The 22,290-nt window shown below is 33.3% G+C and overlaps 1 protein-coding gene across 1 annotated transcript in view; it reads right to left on the bottom strand.

Moving 5' to 3' along the window:
- Window positions 1-367: 367 nt before the first annotated feature.
- Window positions 368-22,290, bottom strand: part of LOC139513766 (sodium-dependent multivitamin transporter-like) — a 42,399-nt gene continuing 20,476 nt past the window's right edge. Inside the window, exons 5-13 of the mRNA XM_071302560.1 lie at window positions 21,549-21,703; window positions 13,477-13,617; window positions 12,706-12,832; window positions 11,486-11,574; window positions 9,306-9,591; window positions 8,433-8,635; window positions 3,892-3,992; window positions 2,141-2,238; window positions 368-523 (exon numbers count right to left, since the gene is read on the bottom strand). Coding sequence (XP_071158661.1) covers window positions 410-523; window positions 2,141-2,238; window positions 3,892-3,992; window positions 8,433-8,635; window positions 9,306-9,591; window positions 11,486-11,574; window positions 12,706-12,832; window positions 13,477-13,617; window positions 21,549-21,703 — 1,314 coding nt within the window. The 3' untranslated portion in view covers window positions 368-409. The remainder of the gene's footprint in view (window positions 524-2,140; window positions 2,239-3,891; window positions 3,993-8,432; window positions 8,636-9,305; window positions 9,592-11,485; window positions 11,575-12,705; window positions 12,833-13,476; window positions 13,618-21,548; window positions 21,704-22,290) is intronic.

The raw sequence follows: 22,290 nt of genomic DNA on the forward strand, positions 1-22,290 counted from the left end.
ATTTAATACTCGTAACCCGAATATTTCATGCCCTTCTGGTAATCTTTCTATATTCTCCGTAGATGATACTGTCATCATTGAGCAGCAGATTTTGTCAACATAATCGTTTTAAAGTACTCGAAACAAGAAATATGAAAACCGAAATTTTATAAGCAGGAAGTTCGAATGAAACGAAATTATTGACGGTTACCGGTAACGGAAATGAACAAAATCCGGAAATCATAAATTTTGCAAAATAAAAAAAATCGGGGCGGGCGAGGATGAAAATCTATCAATTAATTTTAATTGGCCAAAACAGACAAAACTAATGAATTGTATTTGTCTTAATTTCCAGAAAGAACACACAGCATGGGAACAATAAATATAGACTATCAATACATCTAGATACATAGAACTAATTGTAATATTTTTAGTCTTTAGAAACTTTCAATTCCATTTCAACATTTGAGATACCATTTTCTTTCACTTGTCCATATCTATTATGTTCATTATGGTTCATAGTAGTACACTCCTTATCAGTCATCTGTCAATAAAACAAATGCATATCATATATATATGGCAAATGTAGTCAAATTGTGATATACAGTGCATATGATGGGTCATGTCAACGTCAGTGACATGACACGTCATAATGTATAATGGATATTTGAACAGAGGAACAAAAACTGTTTTAGCAGATTTTATTTGGATCTCAAATACTGGTGTATTTAGATTTTAGCGCTGCAGAAACACAAGAAGTGATATCAGTTATTGATTGTAGACCTTATGGGATCTCGAAGAAAAAATGATTTGATTATCTGTCTACGCCCGGTTGCCAGTTCAGATATATACCCAAACTAAAATCACTATAAAGCGTTGCCCGTGTAAAACAATTACTGTACACTTTCACATTATTACTATCACCTTATGAATGGTTGCACAATATTTATAAAAATATAAAACAACACGTTTAATAATTTATTGCGTCCGAAGCGCTTTTCTGGATTTACCTTCATCAGGAACGCTCAAAGCCAAACATTTGAAATCCGAAGATGTATAAGTACCGAAAATCGTTCAAGAGCTATATGTTAAAAATACCTAAAATAAATGGCCAACTTCATCTAAAGCCAACTTTGCCTGAGGGAGTTGAAACCTTAGTTTCATAATAATTTCAAAATTTATAAACGGACAATTTTAGTAAAGTTTGTTTAGTCATGTCAGTACCGAAGCACTGACTACTGATGAGCTGATGATACTCTCGGGGACTGATAGTCCACCAGCAGAGGTATATAAAGGTTCTCCTATGAATGAACATTAAACATACCTCTAAATATTACGATACATTTATAAGTCTGTCTCTTTCAACATATATTCCAATGGGTGCAAATTACGCCCCACTTCTTGCCGATCTGTATTTATATTCTTGAAAAGTACATTTTATCTAAAGCTTTGTCAAAGACAAAAACAAGACAATGGCTTTGTCCTACAAAATTACATTTCGGCATATCGATGATGTACTTTTATTGAAAAATTATGATAATTCGATGATTTCGATTTCCAAATTGTTAACTTTCCCTTTCTCTGTGGCAACATTCCAGTCTGTCCTGCTTATGGAGTATATATACAGCAGCTGGTACGTTATAACAGAGCCTGTTCTAATAATGAAGATGTTTTGGTCAAAGTTCCAGTTTGACCCAAACTCTCAAATCAAGGTTACGAGGTACCTTAATTGAAGTCTTCCCTCATGAAATTTTATGGTCACCCTTATGAGTTGATTGACCTTTATGGAAGAAACGTTTCACAGCTCAACACTAACGTGACTCCCAAAATCGCAAGGTTCGTGTATCTCGTATGTGACATAGTACCCCGGTTTTTAAAATTTGGATGTCGCGACGGGTGCCACTAGTGGGTCCGATTATGATTACACTACCGGAGCAACTGCTCCTACTTTTAAGGAGATCGTACTGTCCGTGCTCTACTTCTATATTTTGTTAAGTTATTTCTTTAGTTACACTTGTTATATGGGTTATATTGTATAAGTTGCGCAAATCATTATCGTACATGGCAAACTTATCTTTACAAAATACGTTTGTTATGTACGATACAAAATGACAGTTTTGCAGCAAACATCGTTGCAACAACTACAGCAAAAGAAGCTTACCTCCATTTCATTTGGCTGGTATGTTTTTGCCAAGGAAGCAAGTGTAAGGTACAATGGTGACAATAACCTTCTATCGACAGGTTTATTCCTGGACCCTCCTTCAAATATGTTTAAGAAATAGAAAATCAAAATGCTAAATGAATTAAATGTTATAAGACATTTGTCAATTATATAAGTATCATTTCTACGCACATGTATATAACTTAAATGACATACAATTGAGCAACAGCAATTATATCATGAAACCATTGTTCACGTGAAATTCACGTTAATTTGCATGAAAAAATCACTTGAATTTCAAGTGAAATGAGCTTATAAGTGAAATTCACATGAAATTTTTCACGTGAAATTCACATGATATTTTGTATGTAAATTTCACGTGAAATATTAGCTTAAAAATATGTTTACCTTGAAATGATTTCAAAAGTGTAACTGTATAAACAATTTAAAAACAATCTTTGAACAACATATTTCACGTGAAATTCATGTATAAGCTCAATTTACGTGAATTTCACATGACATTTTTCACGTGAAAATCATGTAAGCAAAATTTGCCTGTGTAGGTTATATTGTATATTATAAATGTGCCAAACCTTAGTATAACTATTTATAATTCAATGTACCGAAAATAATAGAGCTGCGCAGGATGCTCATTGCGATTTCGACAACTAATATCTGGTCAACATGGCTAGATTATAAAGATATGTGAATATCCTAAAGAACTGGAGATTAAGGACACCGCAGATACTAACATATCCGCGTCATATTTAGATTTGAATCTCGAAATCGACAACAACAGAAATCTTGTGTCCAAGATTTATGACAAACAGGATGACTTTAATTTTCAAATTGTGAACTTCCCCTTTCTCTGCGGTAACATTCCAGTTTCTTCTGCTTATGGAGTATACATATCGCAGTTGAAACGTTATTCTAGAGCCTGTTCTAATTTTCAGGATTTTCTAGTCAGAAGTTCAACATCGACACACATGCTGTAAAATCAAGGATATGAAATGCCGAAGTTGAAGACTTCCCTCAAGAAATGTTATGGTCGTCACCATGATTTGGTTGACCCTATTAGAATTACCGTTTTCCAACTCATTGCTGACGTGTTCCATAGGCCGCAAAGATTTCTATTTACCAAATGCGACATCGTACCCCGATTGTTCTTTATACTGACTTTTGAGAATTTGGACGTCATGACGGGTGACACATGTGTGGCAGAGGATGCTCACTCTTCCGGAACACTTGATCCTATTCCCAGTTTTGTATGATGGAGTTCGTGTCGTCCGTGCTTTAGTTCTGTGTTTTGTTAATTTGTTTCTTTTGTTGCACTTGCATTACCATATTAATAGATTATGATTTTGGTCCCTCCTGTCGGTATGCTACACTTGTCTTTATAGAATAATCTGAAGCAATGTTGAAAGTCACATTACTATACAGACCAAGATATCCAAAACAAACCTAGCTGTGCACGACAGAGACCTTTTTGTGTTAAAATAAATTTCTCAATTGTGGGTTTGGAGAGACTGAGTTATTTAGGAATCCCACCACTGTATATCATGGACAAACCGAATCACATACATTTATTAACTTATTCTAATAGCACTTGCGTTCAATTGTCAACAACACATTTAATTTTATCCCGGGAAAAATTACACTATCAAGTTTCTACCCCCAAACAATCAATAGTAGGAGCCACAAACTCCAATCCCAGCCAGTCAATTATGTAATGTATGTCTATATACATTTACCTGTAGCACAACTGATGACTAACGCCACAACTACAGCTACTAAAACAGCTAAAGTACTGTACCATAGATATGATATACTATAAAATGTCTCCAGACCTGTTCTGAATGAAAAAAAGATTTATATTTTATTTAAATGTGAAAAGGTATAAAAATTGACTTTGTACCCCGATTGTTCTTAATACCGACCTTGAGAATTTAGACGTCACGACGGGTGACACATGTGTGGCAGCGGATACTCACTCTTCGGAACACCTGATCCTACTCCTTTTTTGTATGGAGTTCGTGCCGTCCGTGCTTTAGTTCTATGTTTTGTTTGGTTATTTCTTTGGTTACACCTGTTTTGATCTATTAATGGATTATGATTTTGATCCCTCCTATCGTTATGCTACACTTGTCTTTGTGAAATAAATGTAATGAAAAGCAAAACAACCGGAAGAGTATACAGTCGCAATTCAGTCAATGAACTTTACCAATATTCCCCAAAAATGCAAACAACTGCAAATATAATTATCCAACCTGCGACAAAATTCAAACTAGGCAAATACCGTCACTTGGTACTTTCAGAATGAAAAAAAAGGATACGCATTAAACACGTTTAGTCGTATTTATTTGTAACTGTATAATTTGGTGCTGACCCAATGAACAGACTTCTTTTTAATTACCAATATAAAAATAAGTAATTATAGTTCAGAAATTATGGAGTATTTTCCTCTTACAAAGCTCTGTCCTTAACTGATTTTGGCATTACTGCATGTCTAGACCCTTTTTAGTTTTTCGGTCTCTATCAGATCTTCTAATTCATTGGGTTTTGGATTTTCAAAATATTTTGATTTTATCTGTAGTAAAGAGACATAAATTATTAGAAAAAGACATAAATTAAACGGCACGAACTCGACGTAGACCCAGTCATGGTCAATTTGTTTTTTCCAAAGGCTGCAAAACTTGTGTTATTTTAATTACAGATGCTGAATTCACTAGCAATTTGACCAAGAAGTCATATTTTACCAGAAGTTACGATGATCTGAATTGTAAATCGATAAATGTCGTCTACGGATTAGAGTGCAACCTTTGCGGATTGGTATACGTCGGTGAAACGAAAGGAAGGCTAAACAAACGTATGTGCGGTCATAGATCAGACATTAACCTCAATGCTAACGACATTCTATACCAGCATTTCAATCAGCCCGATCATTCCATCGTTTCTATGACAGTTCGCATTATCGAAAAGATATACCATAGCTCTAACAATCCTAATCTTTCAACGACTCTCCGTAGACAAAAAGAAGACTACTGGATTAGACAATTGGGAACTGCAACACCGTATGGCTGCAATGACAAAATTGATGGTATAGGTATTCTATCTAGTCCTTCGTGTAACTCGGTTAATGTGATGAATATTTTTAACTCGACTCCTCGACGTAGACGCAGTCATGGTCATCGTCATTATACATCACCTTCTCTGCATGATGTCTCTATTAATGACTTGCTGCCATTCATACAAAAGCCGTTAGGTATTCATCACATTCGCACGAAACTTTATTCATTACCCCTTTCAAAACTTCATTCTCTGTTCAATTTATGTTTGGAATCCACTGTTACAAACCCTCATTCAAACCAATACAAACTTCAAGCTATAATTTCGGATATTGCAAGTCACAGACTTTTCAAGCCAGTTCGCCCTTGAAAAGATGAAAAAGAGAAAAGATCTTTTCTAAATCTTTCCTTTGCCAACAAAGGTCTCGATGGCGTCAACCTAGGCAATATCCTTCATCATAAATTAGTTTAATCGAAAATACCTCCTTATTTCAAAGACTAGTCTGTACCAATAATTTCTTATACCTATACCAAACCTATTGCAACTAAAATTTTCAATTACAAACGCGTTTTGCAGAATCTCGATATTGACGACTTCAAGTCTAAACCTCCTGATTGCACTTGTGCTAGTTCCCAATTCACATATAATCCTGCTGGCCACGTTATTACCGGTGACCTTAACATTGTTAATAACACTTCTCTACGAAATGTGTTATCGAAAGGTCCGAAATATCGTGAGCCTAAATCCATCAATTGGAAATACAACTTTAAAATTTTGATGGACTCAGTCGAGAATTATGCCAGACAATGGGCTAAACGTGAAAAGGAAGATGTAGACACTCTATCCAAATGGATTAAGGCAGTTAGGTCGTTAATACAAATCAGAATCAAGAAACTGAATGGGTCCATCAATGCCCATGCTACGTCAATCTTTAAAGACCCAAATGTTGCTTAACACTTATCCGACCTCCATGATAAATATGTTATTGTCCCCGCAGACAAAGCCCCAAATAACATCGTTTTTGTCTGTAAAAGTCACTACATTAATTGCTTGATAAACGAATTAGGTATAGACAATTCACTTGGAAACTCAACATATACCCTCACGACACTTACCAAAGAGGAAATCCTGGATAATCATAGGTCTGTTATTTGTTCCTTTGGTATTTCAACCAAAGATGAAGAACTGGATCTTCCATCACTGTATTGGATGCCTAAACTACATAAGTGTCCTTACAAACAACGGTATATTGCTGGGTCTTCCAAGTGCTCCACGAAACCTCTTTCTAAATTATTAACATCTATTTTATCAGCAATCAAAGACGAGCTTCAAAGTTATTGTGAAACTGCCTATTCTAGAGGTGGCGTGAATCAGATGTGGATACTTAAAAATTCCAAAGATCTTTTAGATTACATACAATCTAACTCTCTTTCATCTTGTAACAGTATTAAAACATTTGACTTTTCTACTCTTTACACAAGTATTCCACATTCCAAACTAAAAGACAAATTGAAAGAGTTGGTATTACTTTGCTTCATAAAAAAGAATGGCCAACGTAGATACTAGTATCTTGTCTTAGGGAGGGATAAATCATACTTTGTAAAGACTCACTCTGATTCAAACAAAAAATTCTCTGAAACCGATATTATCAAGATGCTTGATTTCTTGATTGACAACATATTAGTAACGTTCGGAGGACGTGTTTTTCAACAGACTGTCGGCATCCCAATGGGAACAAATTGTGCCCCTCAAGTTGCCGACTTGTTTCTTTATTATTATGAGGCTGACTTCATGCAGGAACTTCTTAGGAAGAAAGATAAGAAGTTAGCAATATCCTTTAACTTTACTTTCCGTTATATAGATGACGTTCTTTCACTAAACAATTCAAAATTTGGTGACTATGTGGAACGCATCTATCCCATCGAATTGGAGATAAAGGATACTACAGATACAGTTAAGTCGGCTTCATATCTTGACTTACATCTAGAAATTGACAACGAGGGTCGGTTGAAAACAAAACTTTACGACAAAAGAGATGATTTCAGCTTTCCAATTGTGAACTTTCCATGTCTAAGTAGCAACATTCCAGCAGCACCTGCATACGGGGTATATATCTCCCAATTGATACGATATTCCCGTGCTTGCATTTCCTATCATGATTTTCTTGATAGAGGGTTACTGCTCACAAGGAAGCTATTAAACCAAGAGTTCCAAATGGTAAAGTTGAAATCATCCCTTCGTAAATTTTTCGGACGCCATCACGAGTTGGTTGACCGTTATGGAATAACCGTTTCACAAATGATATCGGATATGTTCCTTACGTCGTAACTACAATCCCCTTCCCTTTCATGAATGTAACCTACCGAATTAGACTATTTAACGGATTTGTAATCACATAAGCAACACGGCGGGTACCACATGTGGAGCAGGATCTGCTTACCCTTCCGGAGCACCTGGGATCACCCCTAGTTTTTGGTGGGGTTCGTGTTGTTTATTAGTTTTCCATGTTGTGTCGTGTGTACTATTGTTTTTCTGTTTGTCTTTTTCATTTTTAGCCATGGCGTTGTCAGTTTCTTTTAGATTTATGAGTTTGACTGTCCCTTTGGTATCTTTCGTCCCTCTTTTATAGAAAACACTCAAGAGACATATATTATAGAAAAACACTAAAGAGACATAAATTATAGAAAACATAAATTATAGAAAACACTGAAGAGACATAAATTATAGAAAACACTCAAGAGACATAAATTATAGAAAAACACTAAAGAGACATAAATTATAGAAAACACTAAAGATACATAAATTATAGAAAACACTCAAGAGACATAAATTATAGTAAACACTAAAGAGACATACGTTATAGAAAACACTAAAGAGACATAAATTATAGAAAACACCCAAGAGGCATAAATTATAGAAAACACTCAAGAGACATAAATTATAGAAAACACTAAAGAGACATAAATTTATAGAAAACACTATCTACAGCAATACATTTTACTACGAGTTCGGCACTTTCTAGTTTCCATATCTTCAAATCACGTTATGTTTCTCAATTCGGTCATTGCTAATTGAAAAATACTAAAATCGATGGTTAATTTGAGATCATTATGTACTATCTGAAAACGCAGTGAATTTAGTGTATCAGGACATTAACAAGTCTACAATCATTAATCAACATTTAATGAGATAAACAATGAAGTATTATAGGTTCAATTCTACTTACTTGTTTGTCAACCCTGCATTTACTGTATTAATTGTTGTATTATATAATGGTGTACTTGTCAGAGTAGCGATGTCGGTTGTTATGTAATTGTTTGTTGTATTAAATGGACACATAGCTGGTGGAGAACTGGGTTTGCTGACAATTGTACCAATAGCTAGCCAGAAAGTGAATGTTAAACTGCATATCAAACCAATGACAGCTCCCTGCAAACAAAATAAGATATACTTATGACGTCACCTAAGATGGCATGAGGCACAAATGTGTTATAGGTAAACGGGAAGCGATATACAGCGTGTTGAACGGAATAAATAATGTATAACAAAAATTGTGTTGGCGCGAGTTGTCGTTGCTTATATTTTAGCTATATTCGAACTTTAAGGATAATTTACGTTAGAAAATAGGAACGTTGTGACAATTCACATCGTCTATCAACTTTATTCACAGATTGACATCAAGGTCATAAAATGGACCCTTTGACCGACATACAAATATACATTACTTAGCTGAAAAAGAACGTCATGTCCATGTATGAGAACTCAAATAAAAGGTGGTGGTGAAGTTATATCAGTTGTTAACTCCTCCTTGTAATTTGAAAAAAAAAATCATAAATGATTCTACATATAAAGTAACTTTTATTTGTTTTATCTTTCTATTTAATTCGTGTCTCTGTTGAAAAAGGCGGTATGTATTAAATACGAATCGACACTAAATTGCAACAGACACTGTCTGTACGATCGTATTTACCAAAATATAGACTTCTAAGGCTATATGTGCCTGGATATGTATATTTATAATAAAAAAACAAGTATCACATATATGTGGAATACATTTAAGATATCAATATTGAACACAATTTGGTGTGTATGAACCTACCAAAGAGTTTACACATGGAAAGAACAGAGCTAATACAAATAGTGAAAGTAAGGGTCCTCCAACCATACCAAATATACTGATGGCTATCTGTAAAATAAGGCTGCCGAAATACTGAGACAAGAAGGCAAGAGCTATTGTGAGTAATCCATATACTAATGCCATTATTTTGGAATAAATTGTTGCTCTTATTTCGTTCAGGTCATGCTGGGTAATTTTTCTGTACAATGGTTTGAATATGTCTGTCATGAAGACCAATGCGAGGGCATTTACACCAGATGAAACTGTACTAAAAGAAATGACATTATTATACATTTATATAAAATATCAAATTGATAAGACGGATAACAATACACTAAATGGAGATATGGTATAAATGTGGGACTTAAAACCCCAACAAGGGGCAACTCATCATTATTTTTGATTTCTAAGGAGTTCGTGTCCGTGCTTAAGCTCTATATTTTATTTAATTGTTATTTCTTTAATTACATTGCTTTGCCTTGATTTTGATAACTCCTATCGGTATACTACACTTGTCTTCTTAATCTTGTTTTCGTCACAATGACTTGATAAGAGTCAAATTAGATATTGGATAAATTTCATTAACACCGGGGGGGATCGTTAAGAACAGAGACGGGTAAAACGCGTTCAAAATGACTTAATTCCTGCGACGGCCGTTAATTTCACCCCTTTTTTCAACTGAAAATAAGGTATATCTTTTTTGTAACTGAATCTTTCAAAAAAGTGAAATGGCAATTATATGACCAGTGGTATACACATTTTAAATAATTAAATGTACATTTATTGAATCTTTGTGTGACAGGTTATGATCGTTTTAATACATGTTAACAATTTACCTGAGTGTATGTTTACATTCCTTGAACTATTGAAACAGGCTTCACAAAACGCGTGAACAATTAATTAGTGCCTTGTTTAATATTTTGAATTGTGTATATTATTTGTCATAGAATGGTCACTTCATTTTTTTGAAAGGTTCAGTTACAAAAAAGATATAACCAATTTTCAGTGAAAAAAGGGGGATGAAATTAACGGCCGTTGCAGGGATTTAGTCAGACATTGACGGCCGTTCCAGAATTTGGCAGGGATTTAGTTATTTTGAACGCGTTTTACCAGTCTCTGTTCTTAACGATTCTTCCCCATGATTAAGGTGGCTCGAGGGTATTTTTTCTGAAGATATAAAAAAGAAATAATTGATTCAGGTTTTATACACTTATCAAGTTAGCAAAAATAATTATCCAATTTCAAGAAAGTAGCCACGTAATTAAAAAAATATGGGATTAAAAGAACTTTAAATTTTATATTATAGGCGTCACGACGGGTGCCACTCGTGTAGCAGAGGGTTTATTATATAAAATTTATAGTTCTTAATTCCTCTTAAAAAATTCATTAATTATAACACAAAGAAAAGGAAAGCTGAAAGTCTGGTCATGAGTTTACAGGAAAACAGAATGTATGCAAGGGAGATAATTTAATAAACATGTTTAATATAAATATCACTAGTAAAATTAACATTTTCAAAATATTTCTTTTGCTTTAGCGGTGACCAATACTTTTTATATTGTTTATATAAACAATAATCATGCAACGTATGAACAAAATCAATAATAGACTTCAAATTATTCCCTCTTAGGGAGCTACCATTTGATTTTTATGGGGGGGGGGGCTAGGATGAAATTTGAAAAAAATAGGCAGGACAGGAGTTTTGAGTTAAAAAAAAGGCAGGATGAGACACTTGCAAAAAAAAAGGTCAGGACGACAATTAATTTAGGTAAAAAAAGTCTGGATAAACTAAAAAAAAAAAGGCAGGACCGAACAGAGTGAAAAATAAAAAGGCAGGACAGAGATTACAGCTAAAAAAAAATGCAGGACAAAATTTTTCATCCTATAATATAAATGTAATGCCCTCGAGTCACCTTAATTAGGAAAACAACCAACATACAAAAAGCAATCGCCAAAATAACTTACAAAAATATGTCACAGTACAGTACTTAACAATGAGTAAAACTCATACCACACGAAAAGGTGAGACAAATGAAGCAAACTTGTGAAACAATTTGCAAAGCACAACACTTACTATGAATTAAACACAACACTAAAAAATGTAAACAAATAGAACGCAAGAACAAGTATCTTTATTCAATAGTTGTAAAATTAAAACAAACCTTAGTGAGGCACTAAATATACATGCAACAAACAAACCAGGTACACCAGGTGTATCACCCAATACATCCATCACAAGGTATGGTATTAGCTAGGGATATAAATGATATGATTATTATTTATTTTATCTGCCGTTCTTTTTTTCTTGACGACAGTTTTCTTAATTCAACAAACCCAAAACGTTTCACTTTATTGTACTGTCGACGGTACAGGAAATGCGTACCCTTCTCAAACGTCTGAGTCAACTTTCGGTTTAGTGGGGTTCCAACTGCGAGTTTTTTTTATTTCATTTCATTATTATCATCTTTCATTTTTTCTTCTGATTATCGATTTTCGTTTAAACATTTCTTCCGTGCTTTATTTCTTTGGTTACACTTGTTTTGCCATATTAATGGATTATGATTTTGATCTCTCCTATCGGTATGCTACACTTGTCTTCCATTTGTTTCGATTAATGTATTTTCGATTTGGCCTGATCTCTTGAACATTCCCTCGGATTATGAATTAAGTATTCTACTGCCTATGCTCACTATCTGTTTGTACAAAGCGACGCACTAGCCTGTTTTGGGTTTTCTTTCTTTGGTTTATTCTTTTTAATACCCCTAAGGTGTTGTTTAGTATTGATGTAGATGCTATTGATGTATATTTGGTCTCATGTCTCTTCAAACGTGCTAAGATCAATTGTTTGAAAATACATCAATGTGGCGTCGGCGGACATAGTTGAGTAACTTTCATCGGTAAGTGCATTTAATGGATTATGGTTTTCATCACACCTATCGGTATTCTACACTTGTCTTTCCACGTAGCTTGTCTGAAAGTTCAGGCAATACTTGAAGTTACAATTTGTTTAATAACCGAATTTATTTTATATCAAACATTTAATTTGTGTGTACATATATTAGCTAACTAATACTTTTCCAGCCTTTAAAAGACTTTTAGTAGAAACAGACATTTTTCTGCGTTTTGTACTTCGCGTTAGTCGTGCTATTTCGATTTTCAAACTACATTTGCATTGTCAAGAACTATGACTATTGTTTAATGAAACATGCCGTGCAGAAGAAACAAATCAAATAGATTCCAGCATTTTATGTCTACATCGTCAGCATTTTATGTTTTAGTCTACATCGTCAGCATGTTATGTCTACATCATTTCCCTGGGCTGCAATCACAAAATTATGACTGTTTCTACACGATGCTGAATGTGTCTTATAGTATAATGTACCTGATCACGTTTCTCTATAGTACATGGTACTGGATTTTTGTCGCCATACTTTGCATTCAGAACGAGGCCAGTGAATACCAACAGTAATGTAAATATGATACTAGCTGGCATCTGTAGATATAATGCCCTGAAAACAAAAAAAAATGTCGACTTTTCACATATCAATCCATTCATGATACACATTTTTTCACATATGTCTTTCCCTGTATAGGCTAGGATTTTGTCTCATGTACAGTTACTCATTTCGTTATAGTCATGAACATCTTTAAATTAACAGCGCTGGTATTCATGGCTTTGAAAGAACAGACAAAACGTTATAGAAGGCTTTACAATTACTCGTTCCTTGCAAAGAATCGGATCTAATAATTAATGGTTAAAGTAGATTTTAACAACAGAAAACTAGTTGTATTAAATCTTTGTTATTTTTTAATCTTTCTCTGTGGTCGAAATTTTGATCAAGTAGATTGATTGTATGACACAAATGAGACAGAACATCTTCTGATCAGAATTGACACAATTTACTTCGTCTTTAGCCTACATGTACCCACAAACAATGTGACAGGTGCCATAAAAAGCACAGTATATGTCTACCTTTCCGGTAAACTTGTTTCTTGCAAGTTTCTATCTTTTTTTTAACTCCTGATAGATGTCCATTTGTTTTTTGTCTTTGTGTTGTACTTTTTAATCTTGTATCAGTGCCTGTTGACATGTTATTTGTCCCCGTTTCTCGTGCCCATTGTTTTCTACTGGTGTTTTAGATATGTTACATACGTCTGTGCTCCTTTCACGTTTTTCATACTGATGTATCTCTGAACCATTGCTTGATTGCCTCCATATATGGTCATTGACGTCATAAATCCACCAATAACGAGTGTCCAAAAAGTATGTCGAACCAATGGATTAGGATCAAAGCTACAAAATATGCATCAGGTAAAATTGTTTTAATAGGTCCAAATTATGTATTTACGAAAGCCGGATTACGGAAGCCGATAAGGGCCTTTCAAAAAAAAAAATTATGTCGTAATTACGACATAGCATGTCGTAATTTCGACATAACATGTCGTTAAAACGACATCGCTATGTCGTAATTTCGACATAATATGTCGTTACAACGACATCGCTATGTCGTAATTTCGACATAACATGTCGTAATAACGACATAGCTATGTCGTAAAAACGACATCACTATATATATTAAAGAATATGTATTATGATTGCCAAGACACTAAATGACACAGAAATTAACAACTATAGGTCCTATCCTAATGCCCCCAATAACTAGAAAAGCCCCCGCATAATCAGCTATAAAAGAGGGACGAAAGATACCAGAGGGAGAGCCCCCGAAATGCTGTGTGGCAGACAGTGTTATTGATTAATTATTAGCTCCCTTGGTAAAACTCCAAATTTCATATTTAATGTATTTCATTGTTAAATAATTTATATGAAGCTGAATAAGTATATATCTGTTAATTGCATAGCTTTTGCTATTTGAATTCATTGATTAAAGATATTTATTTATATTGTAAAGTTTAACATTTGTATCGTCGCAAAATCTTTGGTCACCTTCTTTGGTTACCTTCTGTGAGAAACTTATATATTTTATAGATCCTCATTGAAAGTAATAAGAAACCGACCGTGGACTATGTGACCTAAAGTTCTATCAAAGCAAGCAAAACCATCACCTTTTGAAGAAGCGCGCAACTCCATTGTTTGATGTTATGAGGGACGTATCGATTGCTCTGCACGCTGTTCCTAAAACACGACGTTATACATAAAAAGCGGCGTCGAAGAGGGTTATTGATTAATTTTTGCAAGTTTTATTCGTTTTTTTATATGTTGGTTGATTTATTCATTATATTACAAAATTTTTAAAATTTCTGATTCTGGTTCTGTTTGTTTTGTGATGTCATTTTATCATAAATTACCTCAAGTTGTGGAAATCTATTTAATAATGTTTACCCTTTAAGTTATTTCAACTAAAAATGCATTACTGTCGCAAGTAATGTGGGAAAGAAAGATGGGACGGAAGTAGATATAGGAAGATGTGGAACAGTTTTCCATAAAAAAGATAATTTTTTTTAGATTTAAGAAACTTTTATCATATGATGTTTAACTTTCAAGGTGCATATCATCTGTCATTGTAAAATTTCTACATCTTAACTCAACCCCAATACAAATATATCTGACACTCTGCAAGTAAATCGAACATTTTTACCCTTGGTTAAATTTGAATAGAATTGTATTTTCCCTGGTACATAAGTTGTCGAAATACACACCTTCAATTACTTGAACCTTGGCTTGAGAATTATTTCCGCAAGTCATCTATAGTGTTTAATTTCTGATATACATTTTAAAATATAGTAATCTACTCCTGGATCGTCCGCGAAAACGGCTTAAATAATCCCGGGTTTTTAAAATTCGATGAAACGGTTTTCGTTGCTGTTTGGGATTTGTCTTTCAATTACTAGTACCTCCATTTCATGCACAAGTTTATATTGACGAAAAGTTCCGGCTTCGCTAGTACAGGAATTTATTTCATCACGACAGTTATAACATGAATAGCAGGACAAATCGCGAAGTAAAACACTCCGTGAACTGGTATAAGTCTTTTAAGGTAGATAGGGTGTCTTCCTCCATCTTGGATTTTGAAATACTAGAAAACAAGGTCTAGATCTTTGATGAAATGTGCAAATTTTTATAATAGTAGGTAATTCATGTGTAAGAATTTTCATTTTAATATAGAAAATGCCATGTTTGATCATATTTATGATTGTATTTTACAAAAATAAGAATTCTGTTGTTTGATTAATTTTTTTCCAACTTTGTCAAATAAGGGGAAGCAACTCAAATGCAAGGGCAGATAATCCAGATAGTGTTACATTTACTATAGAATGTGTTAGGAATTTACCCATTTTTACATGTAGCAAGAAAACGAGTCCGGTGACCCCATTTTTTCTTTTTCTTATCTGAAAGCATAATATTGAAGCTATCTTCTCATATTTTATCTCAAAATTCTATGGTGTGGTTTGCGTTTTATGGCGGAAAAATGGGTTTTCCATGCATAATCTATACAAAATCTTTACAATTTTGAACAACCTGTAGCGTGAAAATAAGTCCGGTGACCCATTCTTTTTATTAATGTTTTTAAACAAGCAGGATATGAACTACATTTTGGCAAATTATTAAAAGATTCTATGGATTATAATTTAGACACCCCATCTACCTTAATATTGGTGATTGCACCTTACTGAAGTGACGACTTTAAATGATCTTTGGAGTACTTCCACAATATAAATTTCAATTCGAATTTTACATTTAGAGGACTGTCTTGGTGTCTAAAATTTGTATTTGCAAAAGTGGACGAAGTTCATGTAATGAGATGTTTTTCCCCATTTCCCCTTTCTTTTAAATAAATCGTTAAAAGATATAAACGATTAATAAAAATTGCAAAATTTAACCTGTGTCGAACCTATGTCCCCGGGTGGAGTCTACAGCAACATGCGCTATTCTTTTTTTTTCGGCAGCAATCATCAACCTGTTTTTCCAAATTTCATAACACGATTTGTTTTAATTATCATGAACATTTAATTGAAACTTTAGCACATGTAACGACGGAAATTAGCGTCTTTCGAACTTTCGACGTTTGGACAAATTGGCTACTGTTTTGTAATGTGTGGAAGCATTTAATCCTTTAAGACCCACACATGTAGTTAATAAGAAAAGAATCTTGGCATTTTTTACTCTTCGTGTATCTAACTTTTGTTTTGATTAATTATAAAAAATACGCGTTAACTGCTTTGAAAAATGAAATATCAACTTGGACAAAATGGCTACCGTTTGAAAAACGACTGTGTACTAGAGAAGATTTTATTGAATCAGCAATATTTGAACTCACGAACAATGAGGCAAATATTTGTACTTTTGTTAGATATTATTATTGTCTTACTCTTTTTATTCATTTTCTGCTACTTACAAAATTCACTTTCAGTCGTTGAGATGACGAAAAACGTCGTTGGACATTTTTCTTATTCCCGCTTAATATGAAGCCTATACGAGTCAAATAAAATTTGGCAAAAATAACGGCTTTAACGCCACAAAGAACCGACACCTGTCGTTGTTCCTGTCAAGTATCAAGAAGATCAGAGAATAAGAAATAGGATCACTATACATAAGATTTGAAACAGTTTTTCCATAAATGTAACGTTGGACATCCGGTTTTTTTTCACATACATTTAGCTTTGCTAATCTAATCATCAAATATACTAGATATTACTTAGTATATGATCAAGAGCTGTAAAAACATAATTTGAAACATATATTGAATTTGTTTTAATATTGGTTCGTGTTTTCTAACATTTTTATTTTGTTATGTTGTGGATGAAATATCGAAGATTCTGTTTTAAATCCTAGAGGTTGTAGGAACATCGTGTCCAACGTTGAAAGTAGAAAGAGAGCAATCAATATTTCAATTCACCCTTATTACACGAAGGCATGTAGTTAGCGCTTGTTTATAGTAGGACTGTATGTCAGTCCTCATAAAATTCCACACAAATTTGTTCGAACAAGTAGAAGGTTTATTATAGGATTAAACACATTTTTTCAAGAGGTTATTGATGTGTAAACCGGGGCGATTAACTCACAAACTGAAAAAAAGTCCAGGACTTTTATGTCAAGTTTGTGAGTAAGACACCCGGTTTACCCATCAATAACCTCTTGAAAAAATGTGTTTAATCCTTATAATTCTTCAGCCAAACATACGCGATTATTAATTTACATTATTTGTTTGATGGCTGCTATATTTTCCATCAAAAGCACAATGGCATGTCGTTACTAAGGAGTACGCCGCCATCTTGACTTTCTAAAAACAATAAATGTCCGACAAATGCAACAGAATCTAAAATGAAATAGCACCTACCTCAAAAAAACTTCATTTTAATTAAATATTATCCGAATTTGAAGCGTACACGTAACGAAATAGTCTTTCCCTTGAACATTTTCATTCGTATGACGTCGTGTTTTGCCATGACGTAAATTCGCCAAATCCGTCATGAAATTTCGCAGAATTTTATTTAAATCTTATTTTTTATATTATCGCAGCTTTTGTGCATTTATTTTATTTCTTTAATTTTGTTATGTATGCATTATAATAGAAACAACTGTTATGCAATTGTTGTATAATCTCAATTTGCTGAAAATGTGTATCGCGCATGAATAGATTACGAAAGTAGTTTCGGAAACATGGTTTATCGAAGTGTAAACTAAGAGAAAAAATCTAAGTGACCAATCCAATTCAAGTATTTATAGATATGCAAATGATATAAGAATGTTAATTAAATCTACATCCCTGCCACAGTCGGTATTGAAGACCTTAATAGTATCTATAAATTATATAAATTTCTCATAGAAGGTAACCAAAGAAGGTGACCAAAGATTTTGCAACGATACAAATATTGAACTTTACAATATGAATAAATATCTTTAACCAATGAATTCAAATAGCAAAAGATATGCAATTAATAAATATAAACTTATTAAGCATCATATAAATTAATCAACAATGAAATACTTTAAATATGAAATTTGGAGTTTTACCAAGGGAGCTAATAATTAAATAATGTTAACACTGTCTGCCACACAGCATTTCGGGGCCTCTCCCTCTGGTATATTTCGTCCCTCTTTTATAGCTCACTATGCGGGGGCTTTTCTAATTATTGGGGGCATTATGATAACATATAGTTGCTAATTTCTGTGTCATTTAGTCTCTTGGCAATCATAACACATATTCTCTTATATACATAGCGATGTCGTTATTACGACAAAGCTATGTCGTTAAAACGACATAGTGATGTCGTGATTACGACATGTTATGTCGAAATTACGACATGTTATGTCGAAATTACGACATGTCATGTCGAAATTACGACATAGCTATGTCGTTAAAACGACATGTTATGTCGAAATTACGACATGCTATGTCGTAATTACGACATAATTTTTTTTTTTGAATGGCCCTTATCGGCTTCCGTACCGGATAGTATCAATAGATTTATTTTTTTTCTCATTTTTGAAAAAAAAATTCTCTTAAAAACCAAATTATATCTCGTTATAACGAAATAGTTTTCTCGTTTAACGAGATAGTTTTCTCGTTATAACGAGATAAATAACTTTTTCTCGTAAAAACACAATTTTATCTCGTTATCACGAGATAGTTTTCTCGTTATAACGAGATAATTTTCTCATTATAACGAGATAAAAAAAAATCTCATAAAAACAAACAATTTATTCTCGTTATAACGAAATAGTTTTCTCGTTACAACGATATAGTTTTCTCGTTTTAACGAGATAAATTGATATATAAAGAGAATATGTATTCATCAGCGCAGTTTTAAATATCACCCGAGGTGGTCGGAGCATTTTAGGAGGGGGTCATTTGGTCAATTTGAACAATAGTGAGGTGGTCATCTCAGAAAATATAAACATATAGGGGGGTCGCAAACTCTCGAAACTTGTTTTTATAACTTTAATTAAAAAATGCTTTCAAGAACCAAATTTGTTCATTTGTTTTCTGCCCTCGCTGTACTCGAACCGGATACAAAACTCGCATATTTCTAGTTTATTCTATCGCACTTCGTTTGGGCCACCAACAACTTGCCATGCGGTGTAGATTTTACTTATTCCTTAGACATTTATACATGGAAACATCTTTTGTGTTTTATTGCAGTTTTTAATTCAGTAGTTGTTATTTGTTGTTATTTCACCAACATAAGTGATGCAGAAGCATTTGTATGTCCTTATATTGTAATTGTATATGGGCAATAAGATCTCATTTCCAGTCAAATCCTAAATTTGATATGGATTGGTATCAAACTATATTTCTATTGACAAATACATTTAAAAGACTTGATTAATATAATAAGAAATATAAGGGGGGTTGCTAAAGCAAATTTCATATCCAAGAATTTTGCTAACATATTGTTTTCTCAAGATAAATGGGCGAAAATCACATTTGAGCCAAATCACAAGAGTGATCACAATAGCTATATACTTACGCGACAAAAGCTCGGTTTTGATTAGATTGACTATTTTTTACCTTAGTTGCACATGGTAATAATGAACACCGTATGCGAATAGATTTGCTATTTAGAAGTTTTTTCTACAATCTAGATATTTTGCTTATTTCAGCACACAATTTTCAAAGACTAGGAACAGCAATGTTTTTGCTTTAGTGTTGGTATTTGCAAAAAAATACGTTTAGAATACGTGTAACATTATTTGGTGGGAAACTGCAACATTAACAATGTGTAAGCTTTGTCGTTATATAATGTCTGTAGCCAACAGATATCCACATAACGAGAAAATGCAGTAAATAAGTTTACTATATAAAAATAATTTTGGTTCGTCAGAGTATGATGAAAGTTTTTCTCATATTGTTCTGTAACAATTTTTCTTAACTGTGCTTTTATGGAATATTTTACTTTTTCAAATGGTTTATTGATATTTGAATAGTTATCAATATTTAAATTAAACTCTTTAAAGATATCATTGGCACAACACGTATTATCTATATTTTGAAGTTTTGCGATATTTCCAAAAAAGTGTTCTTTTCAATAGCCTTTTAATATACTAATAGTTTAATTCAGTGCTTGTAAATACTATCCATGAAAAATAAATAATGTGGAGTTGCCAGTACATTAAATTTTGTTAGAGCCGAAATGGTGCTGTCATATAATTGTTTGGCTTCAGAAAGATTTTTAGAGAGAGAAAACTATTTCGTTATAACGAGATAAAATTTTGTTTTTACGAGAATTTTTTTTTTTCAAAATTGAGGGAAAAAAATAAATCTGTTGATACTATCCGGCTTTCGTATATATTCGATCACCATTTATTGAATTATAATCTTATTGAAATAAGATAAAGTGCTAGAACAAAAACAAAGATATCTAATTTATCTGATGATGACCTTTTAACCTTCCACTGGGTTGGATGCATGCTGCACTGCACTGAAACGTAACGGTGAATTGTACATCACCAAAAAAGAGTATTTTCAGATATTTCTTCGTTTGCTTTTTTAACTGTTTTGCACTCTATGTTATTTACATAATTATGCCGTCGTTGCAGATTTTTATTTATTTTTCAAAGATTTCAGTTTGTCTTTCCGAGACGCCATAACGCAGAAAGTCTTGTTCTCGATTTGGCAACGAGATGGAAATTTGCTCTCAACTGTTTGTGCATTTTCTTAACAATATGTGACTGATCTCTTCTTTTATATAATCTTATATCTATCTGCATTTGATTCCTTGTTCACGTGATGCGTATTGACAAAACATGATTTTTATTAAGGTATGCGCCATTTTAAGACACAAAAATTGATCAAAAATAGACTTGTAGTATGTTTAACAGTCATATTAGGGATCCGAACAGTTGAAATCATTTCTCTCGTAGTGTCTCACTGTATAAGGGATGTCTCACGAAGGCGAACGTAAATGACAGCTTTCTGAGAGTTTTCGCACTATTCTGTGACAAAAATAATGACAAAATCCCGATCTACACAGGATGAGATATAGCAAAGGAACAACACTGTTATTGTTGTTCTTTGTATGTTTTATTTTGTAATTTCAACTTCTGTTTTCTTGATTTTCACTTGTCGCATGAGTATGAGTATGATACTTTAAACTTTCCCTCTGACTTGTGTCAACTTGTTAAGGCAAAGTTAAGGCATGACGAGAAGTGTACTTCATATTGTCATCGTTCCCTTTTGCTTTTATATTTGACGTAAATAGCAATAGTACCTACCTCTTATATTTGTTAAATCCCCATTGTTATAATTGAGATGGAAGACTTACTTGATTATTTCCAGTTTACCAGCTTCAGCTGCTTTCTCAAATACAAGACTAACACCGCCTACTTCAACTGTAGCTTTTATAATCAATGTTAATAACCCAGCAAACACAATAAACATTTGGAATGCATCAGTCCACATCACTGCCTTTAAACCTCCCTATATACAAATACATTATGCTCATTAATTCAAAAGTATCACATGCATTGGGTTGATTAATTTATTGATTAATTGATTTATTGATTGATTGATTGGTTGATTGATTAGACAAGGCCTTACGCCACTTTCAGTATTTTCATCATTGTTATCAGTCTTAACTACACTACAATAATAACAAACACAAATTGCATTTAGCCGTGCAGACTAACAGAGCCGGCGTTTAATTTATATTTTATATTATAAATCATGACATGTATGAAATACAAATACATTCCAAATGAGGTACACAGAAAGAATAAACATCTGAAACAAGTTTACTCTGAATCAATAAGAGCCCATATCTCTTTGTATGTATGTATGTATGTATATATATCCGTCTTTAACGTAACCTCGCCGCCCAGGAAAAACCATCAAAACACTTTACTAAAGAAAATTGATATGGAAACTTGTGTTCGGACCAAGTGCAAGGCACGCCTCGGGACATTGATGCCAAACTCCATCACAAGAAAAAACAGCAAAATAATATACAATATCAAATATTATGAAATATTGAAGTTTAGTGTTGAACGTCTGCGGCTAGAATGATT

The sequence above is a fragment of the Mytilus edulis genome, chromosome 2, assembly GCF_963676685.1.
Source record: "Mytilus edulis chromosome 2, xbMytEdul2.2, whole genome shotgun sequence".
In the NCBI taxonomy this organism is placed as follows: Eukaryota; Metazoa; Mollusca; class Bivalvia; order Mytilida; family Mytilidae; genus Mytilus; species Mytilus edulis.